Source organism: Mixophyes fleayi, chromosome 5, assembly GCF_038048845.1.
Source record: "Mixophyes fleayi isolate aMixFle1 chromosome 5, aMixFle1.hap1, whole genome shotgun sequence".
Lineage (NCBI taxonomy): Eukaryota > Metazoa > Chordata > Amphibia > Anura > Limnodynastidae > Mixophyes > Mixophyes fleayi.
The window spans coordinates 246,115,846-246,138,588 of NC_134406.1; the positions used below are offsets into that span (position 1 = coordinate 246,115,846).

The following is a 22,743-nucleotide window of genomic DNA, read 5'->3' on the forward strand; positions in this document are numbered from 1 at the left end:
AAAAAATACAAATAATGGCGTACTCATTTATGAGAAGCAGCAGATAAGCTAACAGTGCCATACCCATTAACACTTTAGAAGGTCCTATGGACAGTCTATTGTAGTGCACAATCAGCTTCCTCACAATATAAACTATTGGTAAGTAGCAAATGACCCTATACTTTGGTTTTTAATATACAGTAACTTGTTGAGTGACAGATCGGTCATACTTGGTAACCCAGCCAATAACTGAACAATTCCCATGATAATGTGTCCACTGCAGGAACTATTCTAGTAGAATTTATGGAAGATATCGTTTACCCAGGAGTTACTGCGGCAGCTCTGTGCAGAATAACATAACCCCTAAATGTATTACTAAACATTTATACAACATAGTTGTGATTCAAACTATACAATTTCTATATACTGATAAATGGATTTGCTTTGTAGACTTTATAAACATGTGGTGGAGAAAAGAGCTTCACCTGTAGCCTCCACCTTGGTCAACTCTATCCACAGGGAGCACCAAACACATATTTTAGGATTTGGATGAGTACAATTATTTTACAAAACATTTTCTAAATTCTGAACCAAATCCTATTTTGTATGCTAAAATGAAGCTTTTACATGATAAAATTATATATGTAATCATAGATTCTGATACCTTTATAAAACTGCAGAGATTTTTGTACCTACCATTAAATCCATTTCTCTGTATCAATCTTGGGCTCACGGCTACTTGGTGTTGAGGTGAGGCCGCAGAATCTGGGCACTTAAGGGCTCCTCCCCTCTCCTGTCACTAGTATTGCAAGGTTTTTAAATTGCAAAGACCCAAAGTATAGGGTAGCCCAAGAAAACCTAACCAAACACACGTAACTGAACACTGAGTGTAAAGGGTGGGAGCGCAGTGTCCCCCAGATGGATTTGGAGTATTGGATTTAAAGGCCAATACAAGAATCCTTTGTCATACATCCTATATGGAGCACACCGCTACCTTGTGGACGCTACAAAGCACTTTCAGACACAGCTGAATGCAAAATTTGTCGTCCAAAGCTGGCATCACTGGATGCAAGAACATGAAAATGGTAAAATCTGGTAGAAGTGTGGACAGAGGACCAGGTGGATGCCTGACACAGCTGCTCAGCCAAAGCCCTGTGATGTGAAGCACTCACTGATCTACTGGAACCATGTGACCGTATCTAGAGTAGGACTGCTGATTATTGGACCTCATCCATCCGGTTACAGTCTGCTAAGAAGCCAGCTAACTGTGATTCTGCGTACTATAGAGAACCATCAAGGTGTCGGTCCATTGAAGCCTGGTCTTGGGGTCAATATTAAAATAGAACTATCATAAAGTAGAAAACTGTGGTAGTGACAGCACTATATACGTATCACCTGACCGGCAGGTCACTGGATCTCTACTGCTCTGCTAGATACAGGGCTAACACTACATATTTATTTCAGGTGGGACCCAGGACACCAATCCTAATAATATAGTGATTACTTAACACGTTAATATTATTATATTCAGTTTGCAATTCATTGGGTGTCTTCATAAATATAAAGCGCTCCTTTATCCTGCCAACCTAAAACACAGGCCTAAACCTATGTTCTAAATATAAGTTTTAATGAACTCTGCGCACAGAATATACACAGCGGTAAGTGAAGGTGGAATGTTAACGGTGGGCGTTAGATGGAAGGAGAACTGTACTTAATAGACAATAAACAGTAAAGTAATTATTATTAATTTTAAAAAAACAAACGCAATGGGTCACAAACCTGATCCATAAACAAAATCCAAACCCTGGATGAAAATAAAATAAAGCAGACCTCTGAGCTACATTTGCTAAAATGTAAAAAAGAAAATGACCATGAAATCTGCTAGATAACGTACAAGATGTGTAATGAGGACCATTGTTACCAACTTTTTAATATTAACCCTTCTTTCAAAACAAAGCTTAAAAGCACTGTAAGAGTGAGTGTCACAAACATATATTTAACATAATGACTTAATAAAGACTTGTTGTCCATACAGCAGCTGCAGACATATAATGACATAATACATCACACATTGGAAATGTAACCAGAAGTGAAGCGTACAAGTGTTCCAGAAATGTTCATACAGTCAAACTATGTATTTGTATTTTGACAAATGTTATCCTGGGTCAATGGATCCAACGTATCTTGCTATCGTCACTTACTAAGTGCAACACTGTGCGCACTAATGATTATTGTGGCCATTTACGCACATCTGCACTCACACAACATACACAGACAAAAGAATGGTGTATTACACATATAATTATAGTGACAGTGTGCCACTCTCTATATAATCCTGCATTTCTTCAGAGACCAGTGTAGTAATAACCGACGGGTCGGCATGTCCGCAGAAACCACACCGGAACATCACCATGTCACGTGTACAGCGCAGCCTGCATTCCAAGTGATAACACGTGTGTAGGCCTCTGACGACAGCTCACATATTTGCTGTTTGGCGGTTTGTTCTGCTCTGGAAAACAAAAGAAATTAATTCTTTCCCCGGCAGGAGAAAAGGGTCATCAAAGCTCTGCTGCGGGGAGAAGTGTTTCCACTGCATCAGCTCAGACATGGAGACGTTCTTATCCATGCCAAGCCGACCACTCCTGGGCATGAACGGCTTTTCAGTGGGGTTGCCTGGAATGACAAGAAAGAGGTGTATAAAGGTAATTAAATTTTATTTAATAAAAGATATAATGGCAAGTAATTTACTGAGGGGGTTAACAACAATGACATAAATGAACCACAAGTAATATTTATCCTACATCCCCGTACATCCTACACAGCGGAGACAGACATACCGTGGTTGGGACAATCTTTGAATGCAGCGTTTTCATTCACTAAGGCTGAGGAGCAAGGGGAATGCTGGGAAACCCTTGGTGACATTATGATGGTGTATGAACTTAGTGGTGGGGAAGATAGAACCCTCCCCCCACATCACTATTAGATCCGGTTATGTTATCGGGATCGAATGCCTGTTTACATGCAAGTTGCTATGTAATCCAGGTTACACTGGATCTAGTAGTATTAGCGGCAGGGAATAGCTGATCTAGATCCCTTCTGTACTCTTATTTGGCACCACTGAGATGAGCCAACTCCCGGTTAATGATCATAGCAACCCCCCCCCCCCCCAACCTCCCCACTTGAAATATGGAACTCTCCCTTGTAGCACATACTGTTCAGTTTAGTGTATTGTTGATTGGTGGGGCAGAACCAAACTGATGGACTGTGGACCTTTAAGTCCGTCACTGAGACCGTGGGTCCAACAACTGCATATCGCTTTGCAGTAATTATAACTTAATGTATATGTATGTATGTATGTATGTATGTATGTATGTATACACACATATAACCTGTGCTTTAGTAACAAGCCCACCAGCTTTATATATCTATGTGATGCCTGCTCAATAAGAATTTGTTAAGGTAAATTTATGCTATTGAAAATGAAACATTACCATTTTAATTGTTAAAGTCTGGATCGGTTTGCCTTTTGGGACTAGTGTTACTGTCAGAGAAAATAATACGGATGGATTTAATGGTTACCGGAATGGTGTGTTGCTTGTATACAGTCACATTCCAGCAGGTCGTGGGTTATACAGTCCGACTCCTCATTCAGAGAGAAGAGATCTCTCAGCTCATCCACAGAAAAACGGATATGTTCAGATTTCTTGGCTAAGTCAACTACAGCCCCGGAGAGGCCTTGTTTACTTATCTGCCTCTGATAGATCTTTTCCTCTATTGAGCCTGAAACAAGATGTAAATTACACACATAAGGAGGGACAGACATACATGTATTAACCTGTGGCACTAATGATGTTATCCATTATAGAGGTCATCATGGCTCAATGTGAGGCTGTTAAAAGCTATGGTTGTAGATTAGGAGGCACCAGAAGGTAGATGGTTCTAAATGTCCCCGAAGAACAGCCCACTGAATTTAGGAGAAGCTTGTCAGAGAGGACGCTATTGTAAGGAGCACTGATTTGGTAGTTGGTCATGAAGGACATTAGATAGGGTAGGTGTCTGTCAGGAGCAACTGGTCAGAGAGAAAGTAGACTTGTGTTAAAGGTTACTGAATCGGTGAGGCAAGGTGGAGAGGTAGATGTTATACATGTTGGTACCAATGATTTATCTACCAGTGACGGTTTAACATTGACAGAAGCTTGTTATGCATTAGGAAAGGTGTTAAGGCTGGAAGCATCCGAATTGTCCTTCTGAGAAGATTTGCCTGTCCATAGGAGGAAGATAGATTTCGCATCAGCCACTAATACTTGGATAAAGAATTGAGGTGCAGGGAAGAAGGGCTTGGAAGAGTTTAGAAGTAACAGACATTCTCAAATTTGTGTTACACAAATATGCTACTTGTGTCGACAAATCACAACATCCAAAGCAGGATGGATCTGCTGCTGGGAGATCAGATCATACAAATGTAGGGGATATTTTGAACCCTGACTAAAGTGACAGATCAGGGTGGACCAGTGAATATACAATATTGACATTTGAGCAAAGCGTTTCCCACAGTATGTTACAATAAATTACTTCAGAACCTGACAATCCTTGGCTTTGACTCAAAGGGAAACGGGTAAAGGTCTGGCTGAAAGACAGGCGACAGAGTGTTGTAACCAATGGTGTAAGCTCAGAGGAAGGGTTGGAAGTACCGCAAGGATTAGTCTCAGGTCCTGTTTTGTTTAACGCATTGGTGATGTAACTTGTCTGTATGTCATATGCAGATAATACAAAAAGGGGGAAAACTAATGCGTAGCGATCTGAAGAAATGGTGTAATGGACTAAATGTGAGATCTTAAGTATAAAATAATTTATTTAGGACACAAAAATCCAATAGCACAAAAGGAATGGTGACGTAATGTCAACACCACCACAGGAAAGGGGAACTTGGAGTTATAGTTTTAAATGATATGAAGGCAAACATAGCCCACATAGCCCACATAGCCATGCAGTGGGACAAGCAGTAAAATACTGGATTGTACAGATTAGTAACAGGAAATGGGAGGTTATATTGGCACTTTATAGGTAAGAGTTCAGCTTGAGTACTGTACACCGTTTGGCACATTATTAAAAGTACTCTCTCTCTCTCTCTAAAAAGACACTAATTAAAAAAAAACAAAAAAACGAAAAACAGACAAGGACGACTAAAATGTTGCATGGGCTGTGTAACATAACTAATCAGTAAAGACTTCAATAGAAGAACATGTACAGCTTATAGGAGACAAGGGACAGTGGTCATATGATTGAAACATTCAAATACATCAAAGGTATTTATATAGTTCACAAACATAGAATTTAAAAAAACAAACAAAAAACAAAACATAACAGGATACATCTAAAACAAGGGGCACTCTTATATCGGAGTGGATGTGAACAATTAAATATTCTTTGTAAAGTGTTATGTAATATATAGGCGCTATAGAAAGGTTAATAAATAAAAGTACAGCAATGTAAGGACTTTTGTACAGAAAGCTGTTAGATTCAGGGAATTGCCTCTCAACAGTTTTGGTGGGGACTCATACAGTAAATAATTGAAGATTGCATGGGACAACCATATTACTATTCTTAATACCAAAAAAACCCCAAATAAAAACAAACACACACAAAAAGCACAGACTAGGTGGAGCTGTAGGGATTTCTCATCAAATTCTATGTTGTTTTGTTTTTGTTTTTTTAATGGAAGAAAATGCTTAAGAGAGCGGTGCTTATAATATATGAATATTTTAATATATGGATTAAGGCTCTACTTTATAATAGATGTGAGTGCACACATTAACATTACCCATAGGTCCTTCCTGATTAGCTTGTGTCTCACTTGCACCAAGTATTTGGGTTTAGTAGTGCTTTAAAGTGTAACTATACCAGTAATTTGTACGTTTAATGATTCAGGGCTTCCCATAAAGTATTAAGGCTATGGTCAGTCCTAGGCAGGTCAAGCAGTAAGCCACTCACTCCCATTCATTCACAAGTGTTTTCTTCTCTCTCTGTGATCCACACTCCTCAATTATTGCACCAAAGGAAAACTTAAGCTATTTTCCCAAAAAAGCTTAGTTTAGGGAATGGGGCCAAACACACACGCCTGTGAGTATGACTCACAGTGTGGGAGAGAGATATTCTGTCCCTATTCTATACACAGGGGACAAATCAAATGTAGCAACTATGTAAATAAAATATTTTTGTTCACACAGAAGAATTTTGTAACATCCACATCTGTCTTCCCCGACACATACAGGTCATGCTAGGAGCTCCTGCAGTTCTCACCTGTGGTTAGGAACCTGTAGATATGTACAGTGTGCTTCTGACCATCTCTCCACACACGAGCCATTGCCTAAACAGACATCAGAAAGGTCAGTAACCATTTCTAATAATAGTGTCTTTATCATCGCAGTCCTACGTACAAGATCCTATCCAACTCAGGGGCCAAATCTACACCATTGTAGAGATAAAGGGATTTACAAGAAACAGGTTGGAGGAGAGGTGCTGAATGTGTATATTTCAAAACATGATATCATTTACTTTGAATATAAGCTTCATAATCTGAAATAACGTAAGATTAACAATTATTTTCCTTGCACAAATATAGCATCTAACCTGCCTTAAGCATAGCTTTCAAACAGTCCAGAGTGAACAATATTTATGGAGAGGACAACAGTGCCACCTGCTGGAAGAATTCTGTATGATTGAACATCTCACTGCCCACTGTAGTCCCCATCTCTGCTCTTACTGCCCGGTATATGTTTCCTGCCTGCTCTATTCTTCCCTTACTGCCCACTCTGGGTTCTTCCCTCTCATCTGTGGTCCAGGATATTCTTTTCCCAGCTCTATTCCCCCCTCTTTACATACCCTATGCACCTCAAACTCTTATTCTGCCTTAGGAGGTACCTGCATGGGGCCAGTACAATGTGCCTGGCAATCTAGTCTGCCAAATTGGGTCTGTACAATGTGCCTGGGAAGAGTATCAGTGGTTGTGCAACGTGCCCGGCACGAGGGTCTGTGCAACGTGCCCGGCACGAGGGTCTGTGCAACGTGCCCGGCACGAGGGTCTGTGCAACGTGCCCGGCACGAGGGTCTGTGCAACGTGCCCGGCACGAGGGTCTGTGCAACGTGCCCGGCACGAGGGTCTGTGCAACGTGCCCGGCAAGAGGGTCTGTGCAACGTGCCCGGCAAGAGGGTCTGTGCAACGTGCCCGGCACGAGGGTCTGTGCAACGTGCCCGGCAAGAGGGTCTGTGCAATGTGGTCTTTGCAATGTGCTGGGCAAGAGGGTCTGTGCAACGTGCCCGGCAAGAGGGTCTGTGCAACGTGCCCGGCAAGAGGGTCTGTGCAACGTGCCCGGCAAGAGGGTCTGTGCAATGTGGTCTTTGCAATGTGCTGGGCAAGAGGGTCTGTGCAATGTGCTGGGCAAGAGGGTCTGTGCAATGTGGTCTGTGCAATGCACCCAGCTAAGCCCCAGTACGGAGCTTTCAGCTGTTTGTATTAGTTCTAACTGAACATATTAAAATAAAAATACATTTGTGTGTCCCTCATGGTCTATTCTGACCTATCTGTATGGATAAATGAAAACAATAACAAGCAAAAATAGAAAAGTTGAACAGACACTTACTCACTTATAGCCCCTATTGCTGGAACTTAACAGGAGTAAGTTATACATATATTGTATATAAAAAGGGAAGGCACGTTGGTAATGCATTTTGTATTAACGGATTGAAAATAATTATAGTTAGAATAATGTAAAAGTGCACTTTTAGTCTAAGTTTGCCCATTCAATAAAAATATGTATCTAAAAATGCTACAAAACAAAACTCTGTCACAAAAAAACCCACAAAATTCATCTGATTATGTGAACAAGTGAAACACTAACACTAAGCAGCGGAGACTGGTCTGGTCGTGCATTGTATTAAAAACAATTAATAAATACACGGCTTTCACCCCTGTGTGGGTTTAGTTTTATTTGTTATAGCCCAGTGTTGTGGGCACTTTTGTTAAGGAGGGAAATTGTTTTTAAAAAAAACATGTTAAAAAATGTTTGATTTAAAAAATCAATAAAAAAAAAAATCAACAAGTAGTTCTGACCATTAACATAGACCTGTCACCTACAATGTGAAGAAGTCATTTTGTGGCCCAAACCAATATTTGATCTACTAATTAATTAGAAACCTGTAGTATCAATGAAGGATGTAGTGATCTGATTCTGCATTCTCAAGAACATTGGTCCAGTCCACAATGGCTGCCTCCGCTGTCCATTTTAAACAGCTATTGATGCAAAGGGCCCTGCTGGTAGAGCTGTGTAGTGTTTCTCATTCAGCCGCAATGACTATACAGTATGTGGCATACTCAAGGAGTGAATGCAGCAAGAAATAGACGGGCCTAACTTTATAGTAACTTCATACTTCAGTTTTCAAACATTAAAAGCAGGGTTACAGACTGAAATATATTCTATTAAGAACTAACTTCTTTTGGGGTCCCGGGACAATGGCCCGCAGACCCACGGGGTCCCGGGACAATGGCCCGCAGACCCACGGGGTCCCGGGACAATGGCCCGCAGACCCTCGGGGGTCCCGGGACAATGGCCCGCAGACCCTCGGGGGTCCCGGGACAATGGACCGCAGACCCTCGGGGGTCCCGGGACAATGGACCGCAGACCCTCGGGGGTCCCGGGACAATGGACCGCAGACCCTCGGGGGTCCCGGGACAATGGCCCGCAGACCCTCGGGGGTCCCGGGACAATGGCCCGCAGACCCTCGGGGGTCCCGGGACAATGGCCCGCAGACCCTCGGGGGTCCCGGGACAATGGCCCGCAGACCCTCGGGGGTCCCGGGACAATGGCCCGCAGACCCTCGGGGGTCCCGGAACAATGGCCCGCAGACCCTCGGGGGTCCCGGGACAATGGCCCGCAAACCCTCGGGGTCCCGGGACAATGGCCCGCAGACCCACGGGGTCCCGGGACAATGGCCCGCAGACCCACGGGGTCCCAGGACAATGGCCCGCAGACCCACGGGGTCCCAGGACAATGGCCCGCAGACCCACGGGGTCCCAGGACAATGGCCCGCAGACCCACGGGGTCCCAGGACAATGGCCCGCAGACCCACGGGGTCCCAGGACAATGGCCCGCAGACCCTCGGGGGTCCCAGGACAATGGCCCGCAGACCCTCGGGGGTCCCAGGACAATGGCCCGCAGACCCTCGGGGGTCCCAGGACAATGGCCCGCAGACCCTCGGGGTCCCAGGACAATGGCCCGCAGACCCACGGGGTCACAGGACAATTATAACTCTATTAGTACTGGTGGAGTCGTGATGGTCCAGGATTACCCTACCTTCAGTCTATCCCCTTAAAGCACATAATACATGTTTATGTCCAAATATTGGCACATTAGATGTTGGATGGAGAATCTCCATAAGTCAAGCAGCAGTTATGTTTTCATTACATAACCTAGATTTTTACAATTAGTTCAATAGAGAAAAAGACTGAGTATTAAAAATAATGAAGCATTAGGCAGAAAGATGGACTTATTAATGTGCATACCTGTATGTCATTAGCAGGATTCCAGTCAATATCATAGAGAATCAAATGAGATGCTCCAATCAAGTTCAATCCCACCCCGCCAGCTTTAGAGCTGAGCAGGAAGATAAAGTCTGTGGAATACTTGCTGTTAAATCCATCCACGATTTGCTGCCTCTGGGTGACTGGAGTCTGTCCATCCAGTCTGGTGCACTTGTATCCATGCTGTTGGCACACGTCTTGCAATATATTTAATGTCTGTGTATAATTAGACACCAGAACCACTCTGTAAGATGCATTAAAACACAGGTTAATCTTGTACAATCTGAATAAAATAATTAAAAGCAAAAAGCAAAGCGGTAACTATATTAAATTACTTATTAAATAAATTTTCATAGGACCCCACATTATTCCCACAAGATTAAGGCAAGTACTAGATCCTCCCCCAAAGGATGCCAAACTTAATAAACATTAAATAAACATTGACCTGTTTTTAGCATCCATGGATTAACATTTTCACCCTTAATACATAAAGTAAAACCAAAGTAAAGTGACAAGGGTGAAAATGAAGCAAAACACCCCCCAAAAAACAGGTGCACTTAAACTTAAATGTCTGTGAGCTAATCAGACTGGGGGTTACTGTCTTCTGGGATAGATGGCTGCACTTCAGATAGACCAGCCAAGGACATCACACCAGTCAATTGTTTTGGTTTGACTAGCCACAGCTAGTTTTATTCTCCTGTCAAAAAGAAACAAATTCTAAGCACACAGGAACACCTTCTCTCAAGTGGGGGACCTTGTGTCTGACACACATACAAAACACAAGACTTACTGGTCACCATTTTCACTGTCTCTCTGGAGGCATCCAACCTCCTCCCCAGACTGTGAGAGACAGAGGAAACTGCCTAACAGTTGTATTGTCACCACCTTGCAAGTGCAATTCCTGATTAGACTGGGAGATCAGAAAACCCAGACTGGGCCTTCTGTATGGAGCCCACCCTTTTCTCTCCACACAACCCCCCTGGGACCCTTACCAGCTTTTCCTGAAGCTGAATACACTCTTTGGGAAGATCCTTCACATACACAACAATCTCCCTGGGGTTTTAGAGCATACGAGACAGAAAGCCTGGGACATATACAGTACTTCTGCCATTCACCACCTGCCCAGTGCTCCTGTCACTGTCATCCAGTACAAGGTTCGCGACTGATTTTACAGCTGCTGGAAGCTGCATAATATTTCATGCTATTTGTGAAGAAAAGAGTTCTTGAGATTACATGAGAGATTATATTTATTTTCTATAGTTTTTAGGTAAGTCCTGTATATCGCCTCCTCACAGAAGCACCTGTAGAATGTGTCCCATAACCTGATACATCTATGTATAGTGTTAGGTGAAGGCTGAGAACAACCCTGACTACAGCCCTCCCCAGCAGTTCATGTCTGCTGGACTCCTATCTGATACATCCAGCTGGGCTCCTATCAGCGGATCGGGAAGTGCTGGGGAGGGCTGTAGTCAGGGTTGATCTCAGCCTTCACATAAAACACTCAACTTGGACGCACAATAAAATATACGAAGACCACAAAGAGGAAACATGAAATAACAATGCAGGTCAGAATAAAATCTACATGTGCCCAACACCACTGAAATGAATGTAACCAATTTCAAATTGTCTCTCTTTTCTTCATGATACAATTTTGTAAGACAGGAACAGATGAAAATTTTTTATTGATTATCATCATCATGACCATTTATTTATATAGCGCCACTAATTCCGCAGCGCTGTACAGAGAAATCACTCACATCAGTCCCTGCCCCATTGGAGCTTACAATCTAAATCCCCTAACATACACACACAGACTGACAGAGAGAGACTAGGGTCAATTTGATAGCAGCCAATTAACCTACCAGTATGTTTTTGGAGTGTGGGAGGAAACCCACGCAAACACAGGGAAAACATACAAACTCCACACAGATAAGGCCATGGTCGGGAATTGAACTCATTAATCATTTCCTGCAAACCATAAGAACAGTAAGACTTACAAGAGTGTATATATAGATGTTTATGTAGTTACTTCGCATAACAGTTTCTTTGGCTGTTGAACAGTACTTGGCAGCCCAGGATGGACACAATCTCTCTCAAGGAGAGATCAATAGTATAGAATGAATAATAATTCATAGTACATTTTATTCACCAAGCTAACAATCTAAGAAGACAAAGCATCATACAACATAAACAAGGAAGTACTGTCACTATCTATTTCTATTCATATAAACGATAGATGTAGAACAAAGGAATGAAGTGACTTTCCCTTGGAATTCTTAGGATTCCAAAATAAAGGTAAAAAAAAATATTGTCTGAAGGTTTGATGAGTAAAAAAAAAATCAGCATAAATTAAACGGAACATAGTAAAAGGTAAATATATAAAAATATACATAATTATATACCATATATTGTAAATTTTAATACAATAAAATCCTATAGGCAGAAGAGAAGGGTTTCACCACATCCATATAGGGGTATGAATTAAGACAGGGAACTCCAAATATTACTTCTCGGAGGAAAGATGGTGAATACTAAGCTATAAAGATGCCGTTCTGCAGATGGATATCAATCCCACAATAAAAACTTGGACAGCAACATGTTTTAGCAAAAATCTCCTGTTTTGCTCCAAACTTCTTATGTAGCATAGGTGAAGGATAGCAGCTTACAATTATTTCACTCCTGTGTCCCTTTTATCATCACTATCACCTGCAGACATAGCTCAAAGAAGAACGAGAGTCTGCGTTAGGGAGGGGCTAACATTCAAAATCATAAAATCATTGGCCATGAAGTTCCCAGGAACCGGCCTCCTATTGCAGCCAATAATCCCCACCAATACATATCTTTCTTAATTGATGATCGAGAAAAGGGGATTCAGTTCACCAGTAAACCCAGCAAGGAGACAAAGATAAGAAGAGAAAAGTAAAATAAAAACCGTGCATTACCGAGTGGTCTGGTCTGTATCCCCTGCAGTCATGGAGAAAAGGATTTAGCAGTAAGTACATAAATCTTCTTTCCTACTTCTGCGGTAGGGAGGGGCAGAAGTGCTGGCATTACCCCTGGATGCTAGGGGAGGAATGCCTAAGAAGAAAAATTACCCAAACAGCCTTTCCAGAGGTGCCTTGTAGAACTTGAAAAAGTATGTGTGGATGACCAAATGGCTGAAGACCAGGGGATAAGTGTATTAAGAAGTGATTCTAGCAAATCGCCAATATTCAGCAACTTTGCCGGCATAATTTAAACCAGCAATGAGTGTAAAGGCAAATATATCAGTTGGAAAACCACGTTACTTGCACCAGACGAAGATGTGGGAGGAAGAAGACTTCTGTCTACAGCATAGCCTTGATCACCGAGTCACAAAAAACGTATTCCGTCTCAAGAGCCATGCTGTTAAAGCCAACACCAGAGGGAGCGTTGATGATCCTCAGAGACCGTGATGAGTAGTTATTCATCCTTTAAGTGCACTAAAACCAGATTCTCCACAACTTTGTCTTGGATCACCAACCGAAGCAATACTATCGTGAATCGCTCCCGTGGTACAAAGTTACAGAGGGCTTTTTAGTCTAGTATGGGACTGAAGTAATATACGCTTTGGGCACCTGATAATGGCTACATCCTAAAGCCCCTGGACCTTGAAATGGGAAGCCTTCCTATGCTACGAGTGAATGGGAAACAGTAACAGGAAGAACCTATTTGGAGCGAGCTTCAAGTATGAAATTTGGTAACTTTGTGTGATGCTACTGAGCATCCAGGGGTTGTACAAGGAGAGAAAATGGGTTTTGTGGAAGAGAAACAGGTGAGCTCACACTGCCTCTGGGTCTCCAATGGTCAGTAACGAGTCAGGATGACTGGCCTGTGTCAATAGGACTATGAGTCCACCTTTATTGAAGCCTAGAAGGACATCTTTTAGGGTTGAGATTCCCCCAAACACCTGTCAACATTGCAGGCTGATCCTGGGACTATTTACTACCTGAAGGACAAAAGGAGCCACTGCATTGACAATGGACTGCTTAGTTTTATTCTTGGAAGAAAGGACAGAATTGTTTTGGACAACACTACAGGGTCTGTAATCAGCCGTCTTTTATGCACTGTAAAATGGTTTATCCCTGAACCCCGTAATAATATTGCCATTTACAGAAGACGCTTTTACTTCTTTAAAAGGTATTTCTATAAATGTACTTACCTCTCAGATGGACTGTGTTCTCTTATTGCCGATAACAATTTTGTTAGAACCTGCAGTTTTCCGGACTCGGACTCTGAAAGTTTATCGGCATTATAATCATGAGGGAAAAGTTTAACTAAACCTTCATAGAGGTTCTGTTCTTCATGGTCAGAATTAATGCTTTTCTCCTGAAAGTATAAAAGGAAAATACATAAAACTTATGAACAAAGTTAAATAAAATTAGAATTAAAGCATCACATAACCCCACTGCTACTAATACACATCACCTTGAATGTATTATTGTGTAACGATGTAAGCAGCAATTTGAAACAGACAGGTACGTGTCATGTGATGGGTGTACCCATCCAATCAGGCACTTCTGTGCAGCTGACACTGTTCTCTCCCCTTTCAAAGTTCTACAGGCACTGATGCCTGGAAAACACAATGTTGCAGGGTCAAAATGTTTCAGCTAATCAGGGGGAGGATTAAGTAAAACTCTCCCTGAAGTTGGATACCCCCTATTATTAGAATAACATTATAAATTGTGCAAAAATAATAATAAAAAGTGTCCCATGATGCTCGATAGTTAACAGTATATAATATGTTTTAATTTAAATTTCACAAACTTAAGGATGTCAGACTTGAAAGATATCAGTATCTCATGTGTCTTTTGTGTAGGAATGAAAGTAGGATACACAGACGAAGAATGTCTGTTTGAGACAAACAGTGCAACATGAGGCACGATCGGGCCACATTTATATACACATACAAAACCTGTAGTCTGGGATGAAACATTGTAAGGGTTGTAATGGAATCCTAGTCTCCCCCAAACTACCAACACACAAAAACAGCTGAAAAGATGGGGTGTTAAAAAATGAACCATACAAGCAGGTGAAAGAATAGCAATCTCATGTGGCTATCTCTTATATATAATAGTTTATTTATATAGCGCAACCATATAACAAAGCGTGGTAACCTACAATATTTAACCAATCACATCAGTCCCTGCACCATTGAAGCTTACAGTCTAAATTCCCTACCATACACACAAACTTGGGTCAATTTCTGTCATATGTAACCTACCAGTATGGGAGGTTTTTTTGGGACTGTGGGAAGAAACCGGAGCACTGGAAGTACACCCATGCAAAACACGGGGAGAACATACAAGCTCTACACAGATAGAGCCCTGGTCGGAGTCAAGCCCATGACCTCAGCACTGTGAAGCAGCAATGCCAAGTACTGTGCATTATGCTGCTCTATCCCTGTGATATTACTGTAATAACAAATATTTCATTCTGTAATGCCCTTTGCAATGATGTTAGCTTGACCAGTATTTTGTTGCAACAACATCAGTTTGACCTGCATTTTAAGCAGACCATATAAAGAGGGAGAAATATAAAATATATATATATATATATATATATATATATATATACACACACACACACACACACACTGACCTGGATAGTCTTGAACAGCAGACATGGATGGTTGCAAAGTTTCTTCAGTGCCCCAATACACACCAGGTGGAGACTGCCTTCCCCCAAGCCTTGCAAGCAGGATTTAACAAGCCAAGAGTTGAGAAGCTTTCTGTACAAATCGAGCTGCAACAGGGATGGTTTGCAGAACACTATGCTTTCAATTTTGGGAGGGAGGAATTTATTAATGACCTCTTGTGTTCTTCGGAGAATAAAAAGACCTGTTAGACGAGCAAGTTCTGAGGCTCTTTCTTCTCCCAATTCTTTTTCTTCCTAAAAAAAAAAATAAAAAAAAAAAATGTAAAAATAGCTAAACTTAGATACATACCGAACATCCTATTATAATCACAGTCACGTTAGGATTTTTAAATAAAAATAAGCTGGAAGAAATGACAGATGTGGTTTTAAACTGGTGGGGAATATTTATTTTGTCTATGCTCCAAAGTCACACTAAAATAATGGCCTGGTACTGTTGTATTGTTCTTATGCTTTAAATACTTCAATGTTTATATTGTAAAAAAGGAAACAGCATAGTCATTTGCATGCACTGACCTATAATTCTAGGTGCCGTTTTATTTTGTTTTTGTTTATTTTTTGCCTTCATCTTGCTGGGGACCTGTGACTGTCTTATCGTTAAATAACAGTTTTACGCTGAAATCATGTAATTTATTGAGTGAACCTATTTCTCAGTATACTTACTCTAGTTGCTGAAGGCTGACGGGATCGAATTATAGGCTCTTCATATATTTTTCTGTAAGAGGACAAAGAGCCAAGTATTCCAGGATTTACAAAATCAATCAAAGCATGAAACTCCTGAAGGTCGTTTTGAACCGGAGTGCCTTGAAGAAAGCAGAATAGATCTCTTACTACATTTCTAATTTCCTAATCACCAGTTTAAAAGTCTTAAATACACAGAGCACATTTTGTTTTTAACAGACAGAAACAGGAAAATATGCAGTCAACAGGTTGTCATATCCCATCTGTGACCAGGTACTTGTATGCGTTAACCACAGAAGTACTCAGCTGTTCTTCAAAGTCCTCTACTCTGCACAAGTCCTGCCAGCCTTAGGTAGGGCCTTTGACTAATGGACCATTATAGGCTGTATGTTATGTGGCCAACTCTCTATACCAGTAGGACACTGCAGAGAAACGCAATGCTGTTCCTCATACGGCATCTTGTGACCACTACCTACTTTTGTTCTTATTAGTACTGTATGTAAACTTTGTATGTATTGTTCCCAAAACACTGAAGAATGCATATCAGCGATGTGTAAATACTATGCGTTATATAGTAATTATATGTAACTAAATAAAAGGGGTAAAAGGGTATTAAAGCTTTAAATCCATACCAAGATTGCCTTTTCCAACTGGCACCTGTGCCGAGCACTGTATGAGCGTTTTAATGCTAGTATGATTCATGTAACCAGACCGTAAAATGTAACCCAGTTTCCATTGACCCCATACCCATACGTGGGTGGTGCAATGTGCTCACACTGCATTTTACCGAATGCGGCTTGCTCCCTTCACTAGCACTTATCGCCAGTGAAAGCATTGGAGTCTAGGTGATCTCTAATGAACGCAAGTAAAAATGTTCTTAAGAACAGCATAACCACGCGTTTCACATGTATTTTTTTGATAAAAAACAAATGCCAGTGTGTAGGAGGCCTAAAAATTACCTCAACTAACAGCTGTGTTCAGGTACATATTAGTGGTTATTAAAAGTCGGACCACCCCATTCTTTCGTCTTAGTCAGTCGCAAGGAAAACTATTTGGATATAGTTCATTTTACCTGGTCAGCAGGAACAGTATGTGCCACCTATCCTACTAATGGATACAGATGTATGATGGAATACACCAAAATATAAAAACAGATTATAAGTGATCTTTTAATCAGATATGTCAATGTGAATAACACTATTTGGTATGTAATATGCACTAATTTCCTCATTTGACTCTAAAATTGGAGAGCTGCCAAATTTATTTTACTCAGGTTTATATTCTCTTTAAATATTGCCAATGTTTATTTCATCATTTAATTATTGTATTTTTGTTATATTTTAGGCACATTTTATTATAATATTAGTCTTGTATCAGTCTGGGAGAAATTGGAAAATGGGTGTGGAAGGTCTCAACATGACAGCAATGATAACTGTCCAATCATTCTCTGCCATCAAGCAATGAGACCTGTTCTCTCCATTCACATTCTATTGTTCAGTCTGCTGCCTAATATCAATGTTGGTTACATCTTGACGTGTTTAAAGCAACACCTATCCAGCCAATTACAGATGGCTCCTTTGAGAGATACTGAAAAATACCTCAAATTCAAATTTGAGCTCAGTTCAAACAATTGTAGAATACAGGTAACCACAACTTGTGTAGATATAACATCTTTCATCATGTAACCAATGCAGTTTTTCTTCGAGCTCTCTTTCCATTGAAGTGGACCCATCATCTTCACACAGCAGCATCCATTTTGTGAGCAGTTCAAGTATGAAACCTTTCAATGTGCTAGGAACCAGGGATGTCATTAGGACTGTCTGAATAATGTTCACAGGCCCAACTTGACTGATATTCATGAGCTACTGGTTCTTATTGAACGGATAGGCTACATTGTCATTGTGTATATTAGTTCAGCTCACAAAATGGCTGCCTCCACCACTGTGTGCAGGTGACAAGTCCACTTCAAACTGAATGAGAAACCTCAATGTACATTTTTCACTGAACAGAAGAAAACGCACAGGACAACAGTTCATCAATTTCTGACGTCCTTTACCACTATTTACAATAATAATCCAATTCATTTTGAACCAGGTTATGATTGGGCATTTGGTTCTTATTTAGGGCCAGCAATGGCTGACATCACTGCCGATACGGCAGCATTAGCGGTAAAACAATCAGATACACTTCCAATGACTAAACAGAAGTGTTACCTGATAGAATGATTCTTTTGCTACACGACAAGCTGCTGAGCGCTGTGGTTGTTTTGATAGAGCTGTTCTTCAGACGATGACCCTCGTCACAGATGATGAGATCAAAACCCAGGCTCTGTATTTGTTCCAAAGAACGAAGTAACATCTCATAGCTAATGATCAGCACCGAATACAGAGGAGAGCTGATGAATTCTTCCACTTTGTGATCCTAGGAACAAGCACAGCAGATACAGAACCCCAAACAAAACATTTATGAGCAAAAACAAAACAAAAACAAAAAATAAGATAATTACTGGAAAATCTGTAATAGATGGACAAAATTTGCCAACATCAACCTCAGTTTATATCTTTATACCGAAAGAACAAATGGGAAAGAAGTATTGAATAATGATCCGGGTTCAATTAACTAAAACAACGTTGCACATTTAACCTGGATTGATATTATGTGTGTGTGTGTGTGTGTGTATTATATACATACACAACATTCATGTATTGTATTAATAATGAACATTTATATAACTCTTTACATTTGTTGTCCTTTAGATATATAAAATAATTGTTGAAAAGTCTAGTTTAACATCAGGAAAGAGAGGAGTTAAGATTTACCTTTCCACAGAAGCATCCACAATAACATATCTAAAGTTATCTATCCTCGATTTATTTGCGATATAACCTTTGCATTTGTTTGTGGCAGCCTTCCTTGTAATGCCTGCCACACTTTATAAAGAAAGATGGCCCCTGCCGCTTCCTGCAAGGGGGAGCGTCAACCCCTTCAACAAGGACAAATCTCTTCTAACTTGAATGCAGCCAATAAAATCAATACACAACCAAGAACATTATGGGATAACGTTCAAGGTCACTCCACATGAAAAACCGGGTAATGATATAAAATGTCACTGCCAGTAACTTGGTTTATTGTCGCTACAAGCTCCAATTCTCTGGTGTGAAGTTCAGGATCATTTTCTCAACAATCATATCATTCATGGCTACCAGAGAACCAGGGCTTGTCTTTAGGTTGAATTTTTTGTACCCACGCTTACAACTTGCCACGTACCTTGCACACCTTATCTTTCTTGTTTTTCTATGTGATGTTAAATACTTTCGTTTAAAAAAAAGACAAAAGTATTATAGGAGTGATACCTTTATTGGCTAACCAAAAAAATTATTATTATATTATATTATTTTTTTTCTATAGAAATTTAATTATTTCTTATGCTGCCAATATCGCTAGTTACAACACACTTGAGAACATTTCTTTTATTGTTTAAAACTATGATAGGAGGCTTCAGCTGAAAAGCAATAATTGGATCTAATATTTGTAGTATTAAAGTTAGGGTCACTCATCATAACCATTTATTTATATAGCGTCACTAATTCCGCAGCGCTGTACAGAGAACTTGCTCACATCAGTCCCTGCCCCATTGGGGCTTACAGTCTAAATTCCCTAACGCACACACACACACACACAGACTAAAATGTCCAGGTTACGGACTTCCAAATATAACATTGTGACACAGTGACACATAATTAAGAGCTCATTTTAAAACTCAAAACTAACAAAATGTAACACTTTAGTCTAGGCAGGAACACTGCAAATAATGCAGCAACAGATGTAAGATACAAAATTGTGATATGAATCGCACTTGTGATAATTGTTACCTGATCGACTGCAAACACTCTCATCCGCTCTGTGCCCAACCACTTCTGAAATTCCTTTCTCCAGTTCTTCACCAAGCTCCCTGGAGTGACGATCAGCGCTCTCTTTAATAGGGGTTTTCCTCCATACGGACCTTGACGCAGAAGGGTCCAGATCAGAGAGATGCACTGAAGCGTTTTACCTAAACCCATCTCATCAGCCAGGATAGCCCCAAACTGGCTATTGACCCTGTGTGAAGGAGGGTAATGATTGATCACTTTAGGAGAAGTGAGGCATTCTGGGAAACATTTTTCTCTTATAAGTTATAATTACTGGGCAATCAGTTTCTATACACAATATTGACCTCCTTTTATTTTGTTAAAAACAAACCCTACCTACTGTATATTCAGGTTCTATTATTAAAAGGGGATGTTTTTGTACTTCATTTTCTTGTCTCCAAGGCTGTGGGGGGTAAGAGGGGGGGGGGGGGGGTACAGACAGTGGGTTATGTTTTACCCCTACGAAGCTGGGTCTGAGAAAAGAACTGGCTCCTCCGCTCTCATATGAAGTTAAGAGAAGTAGAGTAAAACAGAAACAGAGTTTTCCCAAGTTTATCACCCTATACATCCTTACTGAAATTTAATGGTAAGAACAAAAAACAAATCCCCTTATCTCCTTCTGCACTAGAGGGTATACAGATGCTGGGATTTTCCAAATCCACCCTGAGCTGATGGGAAAGAATGACTATGGAAGAAAAGCTGCCTGGAGGACCAGAGATAGCAACGTCCATCTTGTCAAACTTCAAAAAATATGCAGGAATGACCAAGTAACCAAACCTGGTCTATTGATGCCCCATGAAGCATAGACCAGTTAGGACCAATTGCCCTGGTTGAGTGCACTTATAGCCCAGAAGTACCAGTAGCCTGTTGGAGAAGAGTCCTTCCAAGTAGCCATCAATATCAAAGGGATATCAAAGTGCAGGCACCACATGCCCTTCTTATGCCCATCACAAAGAACAAATCGAATGTCTGTTCAACAAAATTCCTGTGTGCTGGACAAGTAGATCCATAGACAGAACTCCCCAGCCAGAGAGGAAACATTGCACCTAAGGGTCACAAGAATGGTACCATCAACTTATCCTTGATCCAAGAACCAGAGGCTATCGTAGGGTGTAAAGATGGCATTGTGTGTGTAAAGGTCCACCTTGTGTTTTAGAAAGTATGGAAATGTGTGAAAGTCCTGCTAGCTCAGAAACATGCTATTGGGAGACGTTGGCCGGGGAAAGATTACCTTCCATGTTATAAAGCACAAGTAAACCATATTACTTGGCTCAAACAGAATGCCCTGTACAGCATTCCGAAAATGGGAGAGCAAACGTAGTATCATCGCAGAAAAACTACAACATCTGGAAGCAGCTCCAATCAGTCTCTGAACTGAACATTAATGGAATGTAGATGACCGAGACAGAACAAACACGCCACATAGTACAGAATCCAAGATACCTCCCTCATTGTCTGGGAGCTGTGGGTGCATCAATTGGTGATTTAGGTAAGCCACCACAGAGGCACTGTCTGTCTGGACCCTAACTGCTTGGCAGCAATACAGCTGCTTAGGATTCTAAAACAGTGATTGATAAAGTGGACTCCAGCAAAGCCTTCCAGCTGATAGATGGGACTGATTGATCTACCACCCTGGAGGGAGAAAAATGTGATAGCAATTTTGATAGGGCGCGTGTAGAACTATGCATAATGGACTGTCTCCAGAGTAGCGACCATGGGCCCCAACATATGCATGCAATACTGAAAAGGTTTTTTCATGAATAGTTGTGCTTCACAGAAAGTGAAAAATTATATTTTGAATAGAGCTGGAGCTTTGTGTCAAAATGTAGACCCAAGAACCCATCTTGGATATTGACAGAACTAGGGACGACTTTTATCTGCTGATAATCAAGCTATGAACTGACTTTCATTGTCTGCATGGTCCATGGTTTGAGGTTTTGAAGCTCATCAGTATATCAAATACGGAGGCCATGACCTTGATGAAGACATACAGGGAGCGCTCCCTAGAAGGTGAACCAGAGGAAGCCTGGATGATTTTCCCAGATGCAGAATTCGTTAAATCATCAAGGGTACTACCTTGCTAAGTTAGTCAACAGGACAGCCAATTTTATTTGGATTGCAATATTGCCAGTAATGATGAATTTGTGCTCCTCCACAACTGAGGAAGGGTCTAAAATGTTGCCAAAAAGTATAAGTGGCATGGTAAGGAGGACCCTGAAGGCCCTGAAACATCCTGGAGAGGTTGAGAGGAACTGAACCAAGGACCTGGCCTAGCCAGGTCTAAGATGGAAAAGGAGGATGTGCTTAACCCTCCCCCACCATTATTGGAGGACGCTAGGAATAAAGCCCATTCGGACACCAGTGTATCATGGAGGATCTCCTTCCGAGGGCGCTGAGGATGCAGAATTCTAATAGACATATTTAGCACAATGTGGGAGACTTAGTGACCCTTGCTTTAGGTGCTGACTCTTGAAAGTCAGACATTGTGCACTCAAGCAGGGACCCAGCAAATGAGCATTACTCTACTTTCCTTTATGAAGATGTAAGCTAGAAAACTAGCAATGAGCCCCAGAAACTACCCCTAAGCTATACTATAGAAATGGAAATGGTCCTCGTGGTCCCAAGTCCCCGGAACGTGCTGGACTGCTGGTGGTATGCAGGCTATAGTGCTGTAGTGAGGCCATTAGCTACTCTGCTGCTGCAGCCAAGTCCTATATCTGGTCGTGCATTAAGGAGGAACTACCCTTCTATAGATTCCTGATTGCTCAAATGGTTCTGCAACTTCTGAGTGAGACTCTCCAACATGGTCCCCTAGTTACCCTGCCTTAGTGCACTTACCCTTCGTAAGCACAGGCAACTACAGCCACCATATTTATTGGGGCAGCTGAGCCATTTTGATCCAAGAGAAACCATATAGAACATGCT

At 41.2% G+C, this 22,743-nt stretch overlaps 1 protein-coding gene across 2 annotated transcripts in view; it reads right to left on the reverse strand.

The window, feature by feature from the left end:
• Positions 1-1,879: 1,879 nt before the first annotated feature.
• Positions 1,880-22,743, reverse strand: part of RAD54B (RAD54 homolog B) — a 50,923-nt gene continuing 30,059 nt past the window's right edge. For both annotated transcript variants that reach the window (XM_075213807.1, XM_075213808.1), the window contains 9 exons: positions 19,783-20,008; positions 18,124-18,331; positions 15,893-16,032; positions 15,176-15,466; positions 13,737-13,903; positions 9,539-9,800; positions 6,280-6,346; positions 3,559-3,759; positions 1,880-2,652 (listed from right to left, as the gene is read on the reverse strand). In XM_075213807.1, the coding sequence (XP_075069908.1) occupies positions 2,456-2,652; positions 3,559-3,759; positions 6,280-6,346; positions 9,539-9,800; positions 13,737-13,903; positions 15,176-15,466; positions 15,893-16,032; positions 18,124-18,331; positions 19,783-20,008 (1,759 nt within the window). In that variant the 3' untranslated portion in view covers positions 1,880-2,455. The remainder of the gene's footprint in view (positions 2,653-3,558; positions 3,760-6,279; positions 6,347-9,538; positions 9,801-13,736; positions 13,904-15,175; positions 15,467-15,892; positions 16,033-18,123; positions 18,332-19,782; positions 20,009-22,743) is intronic.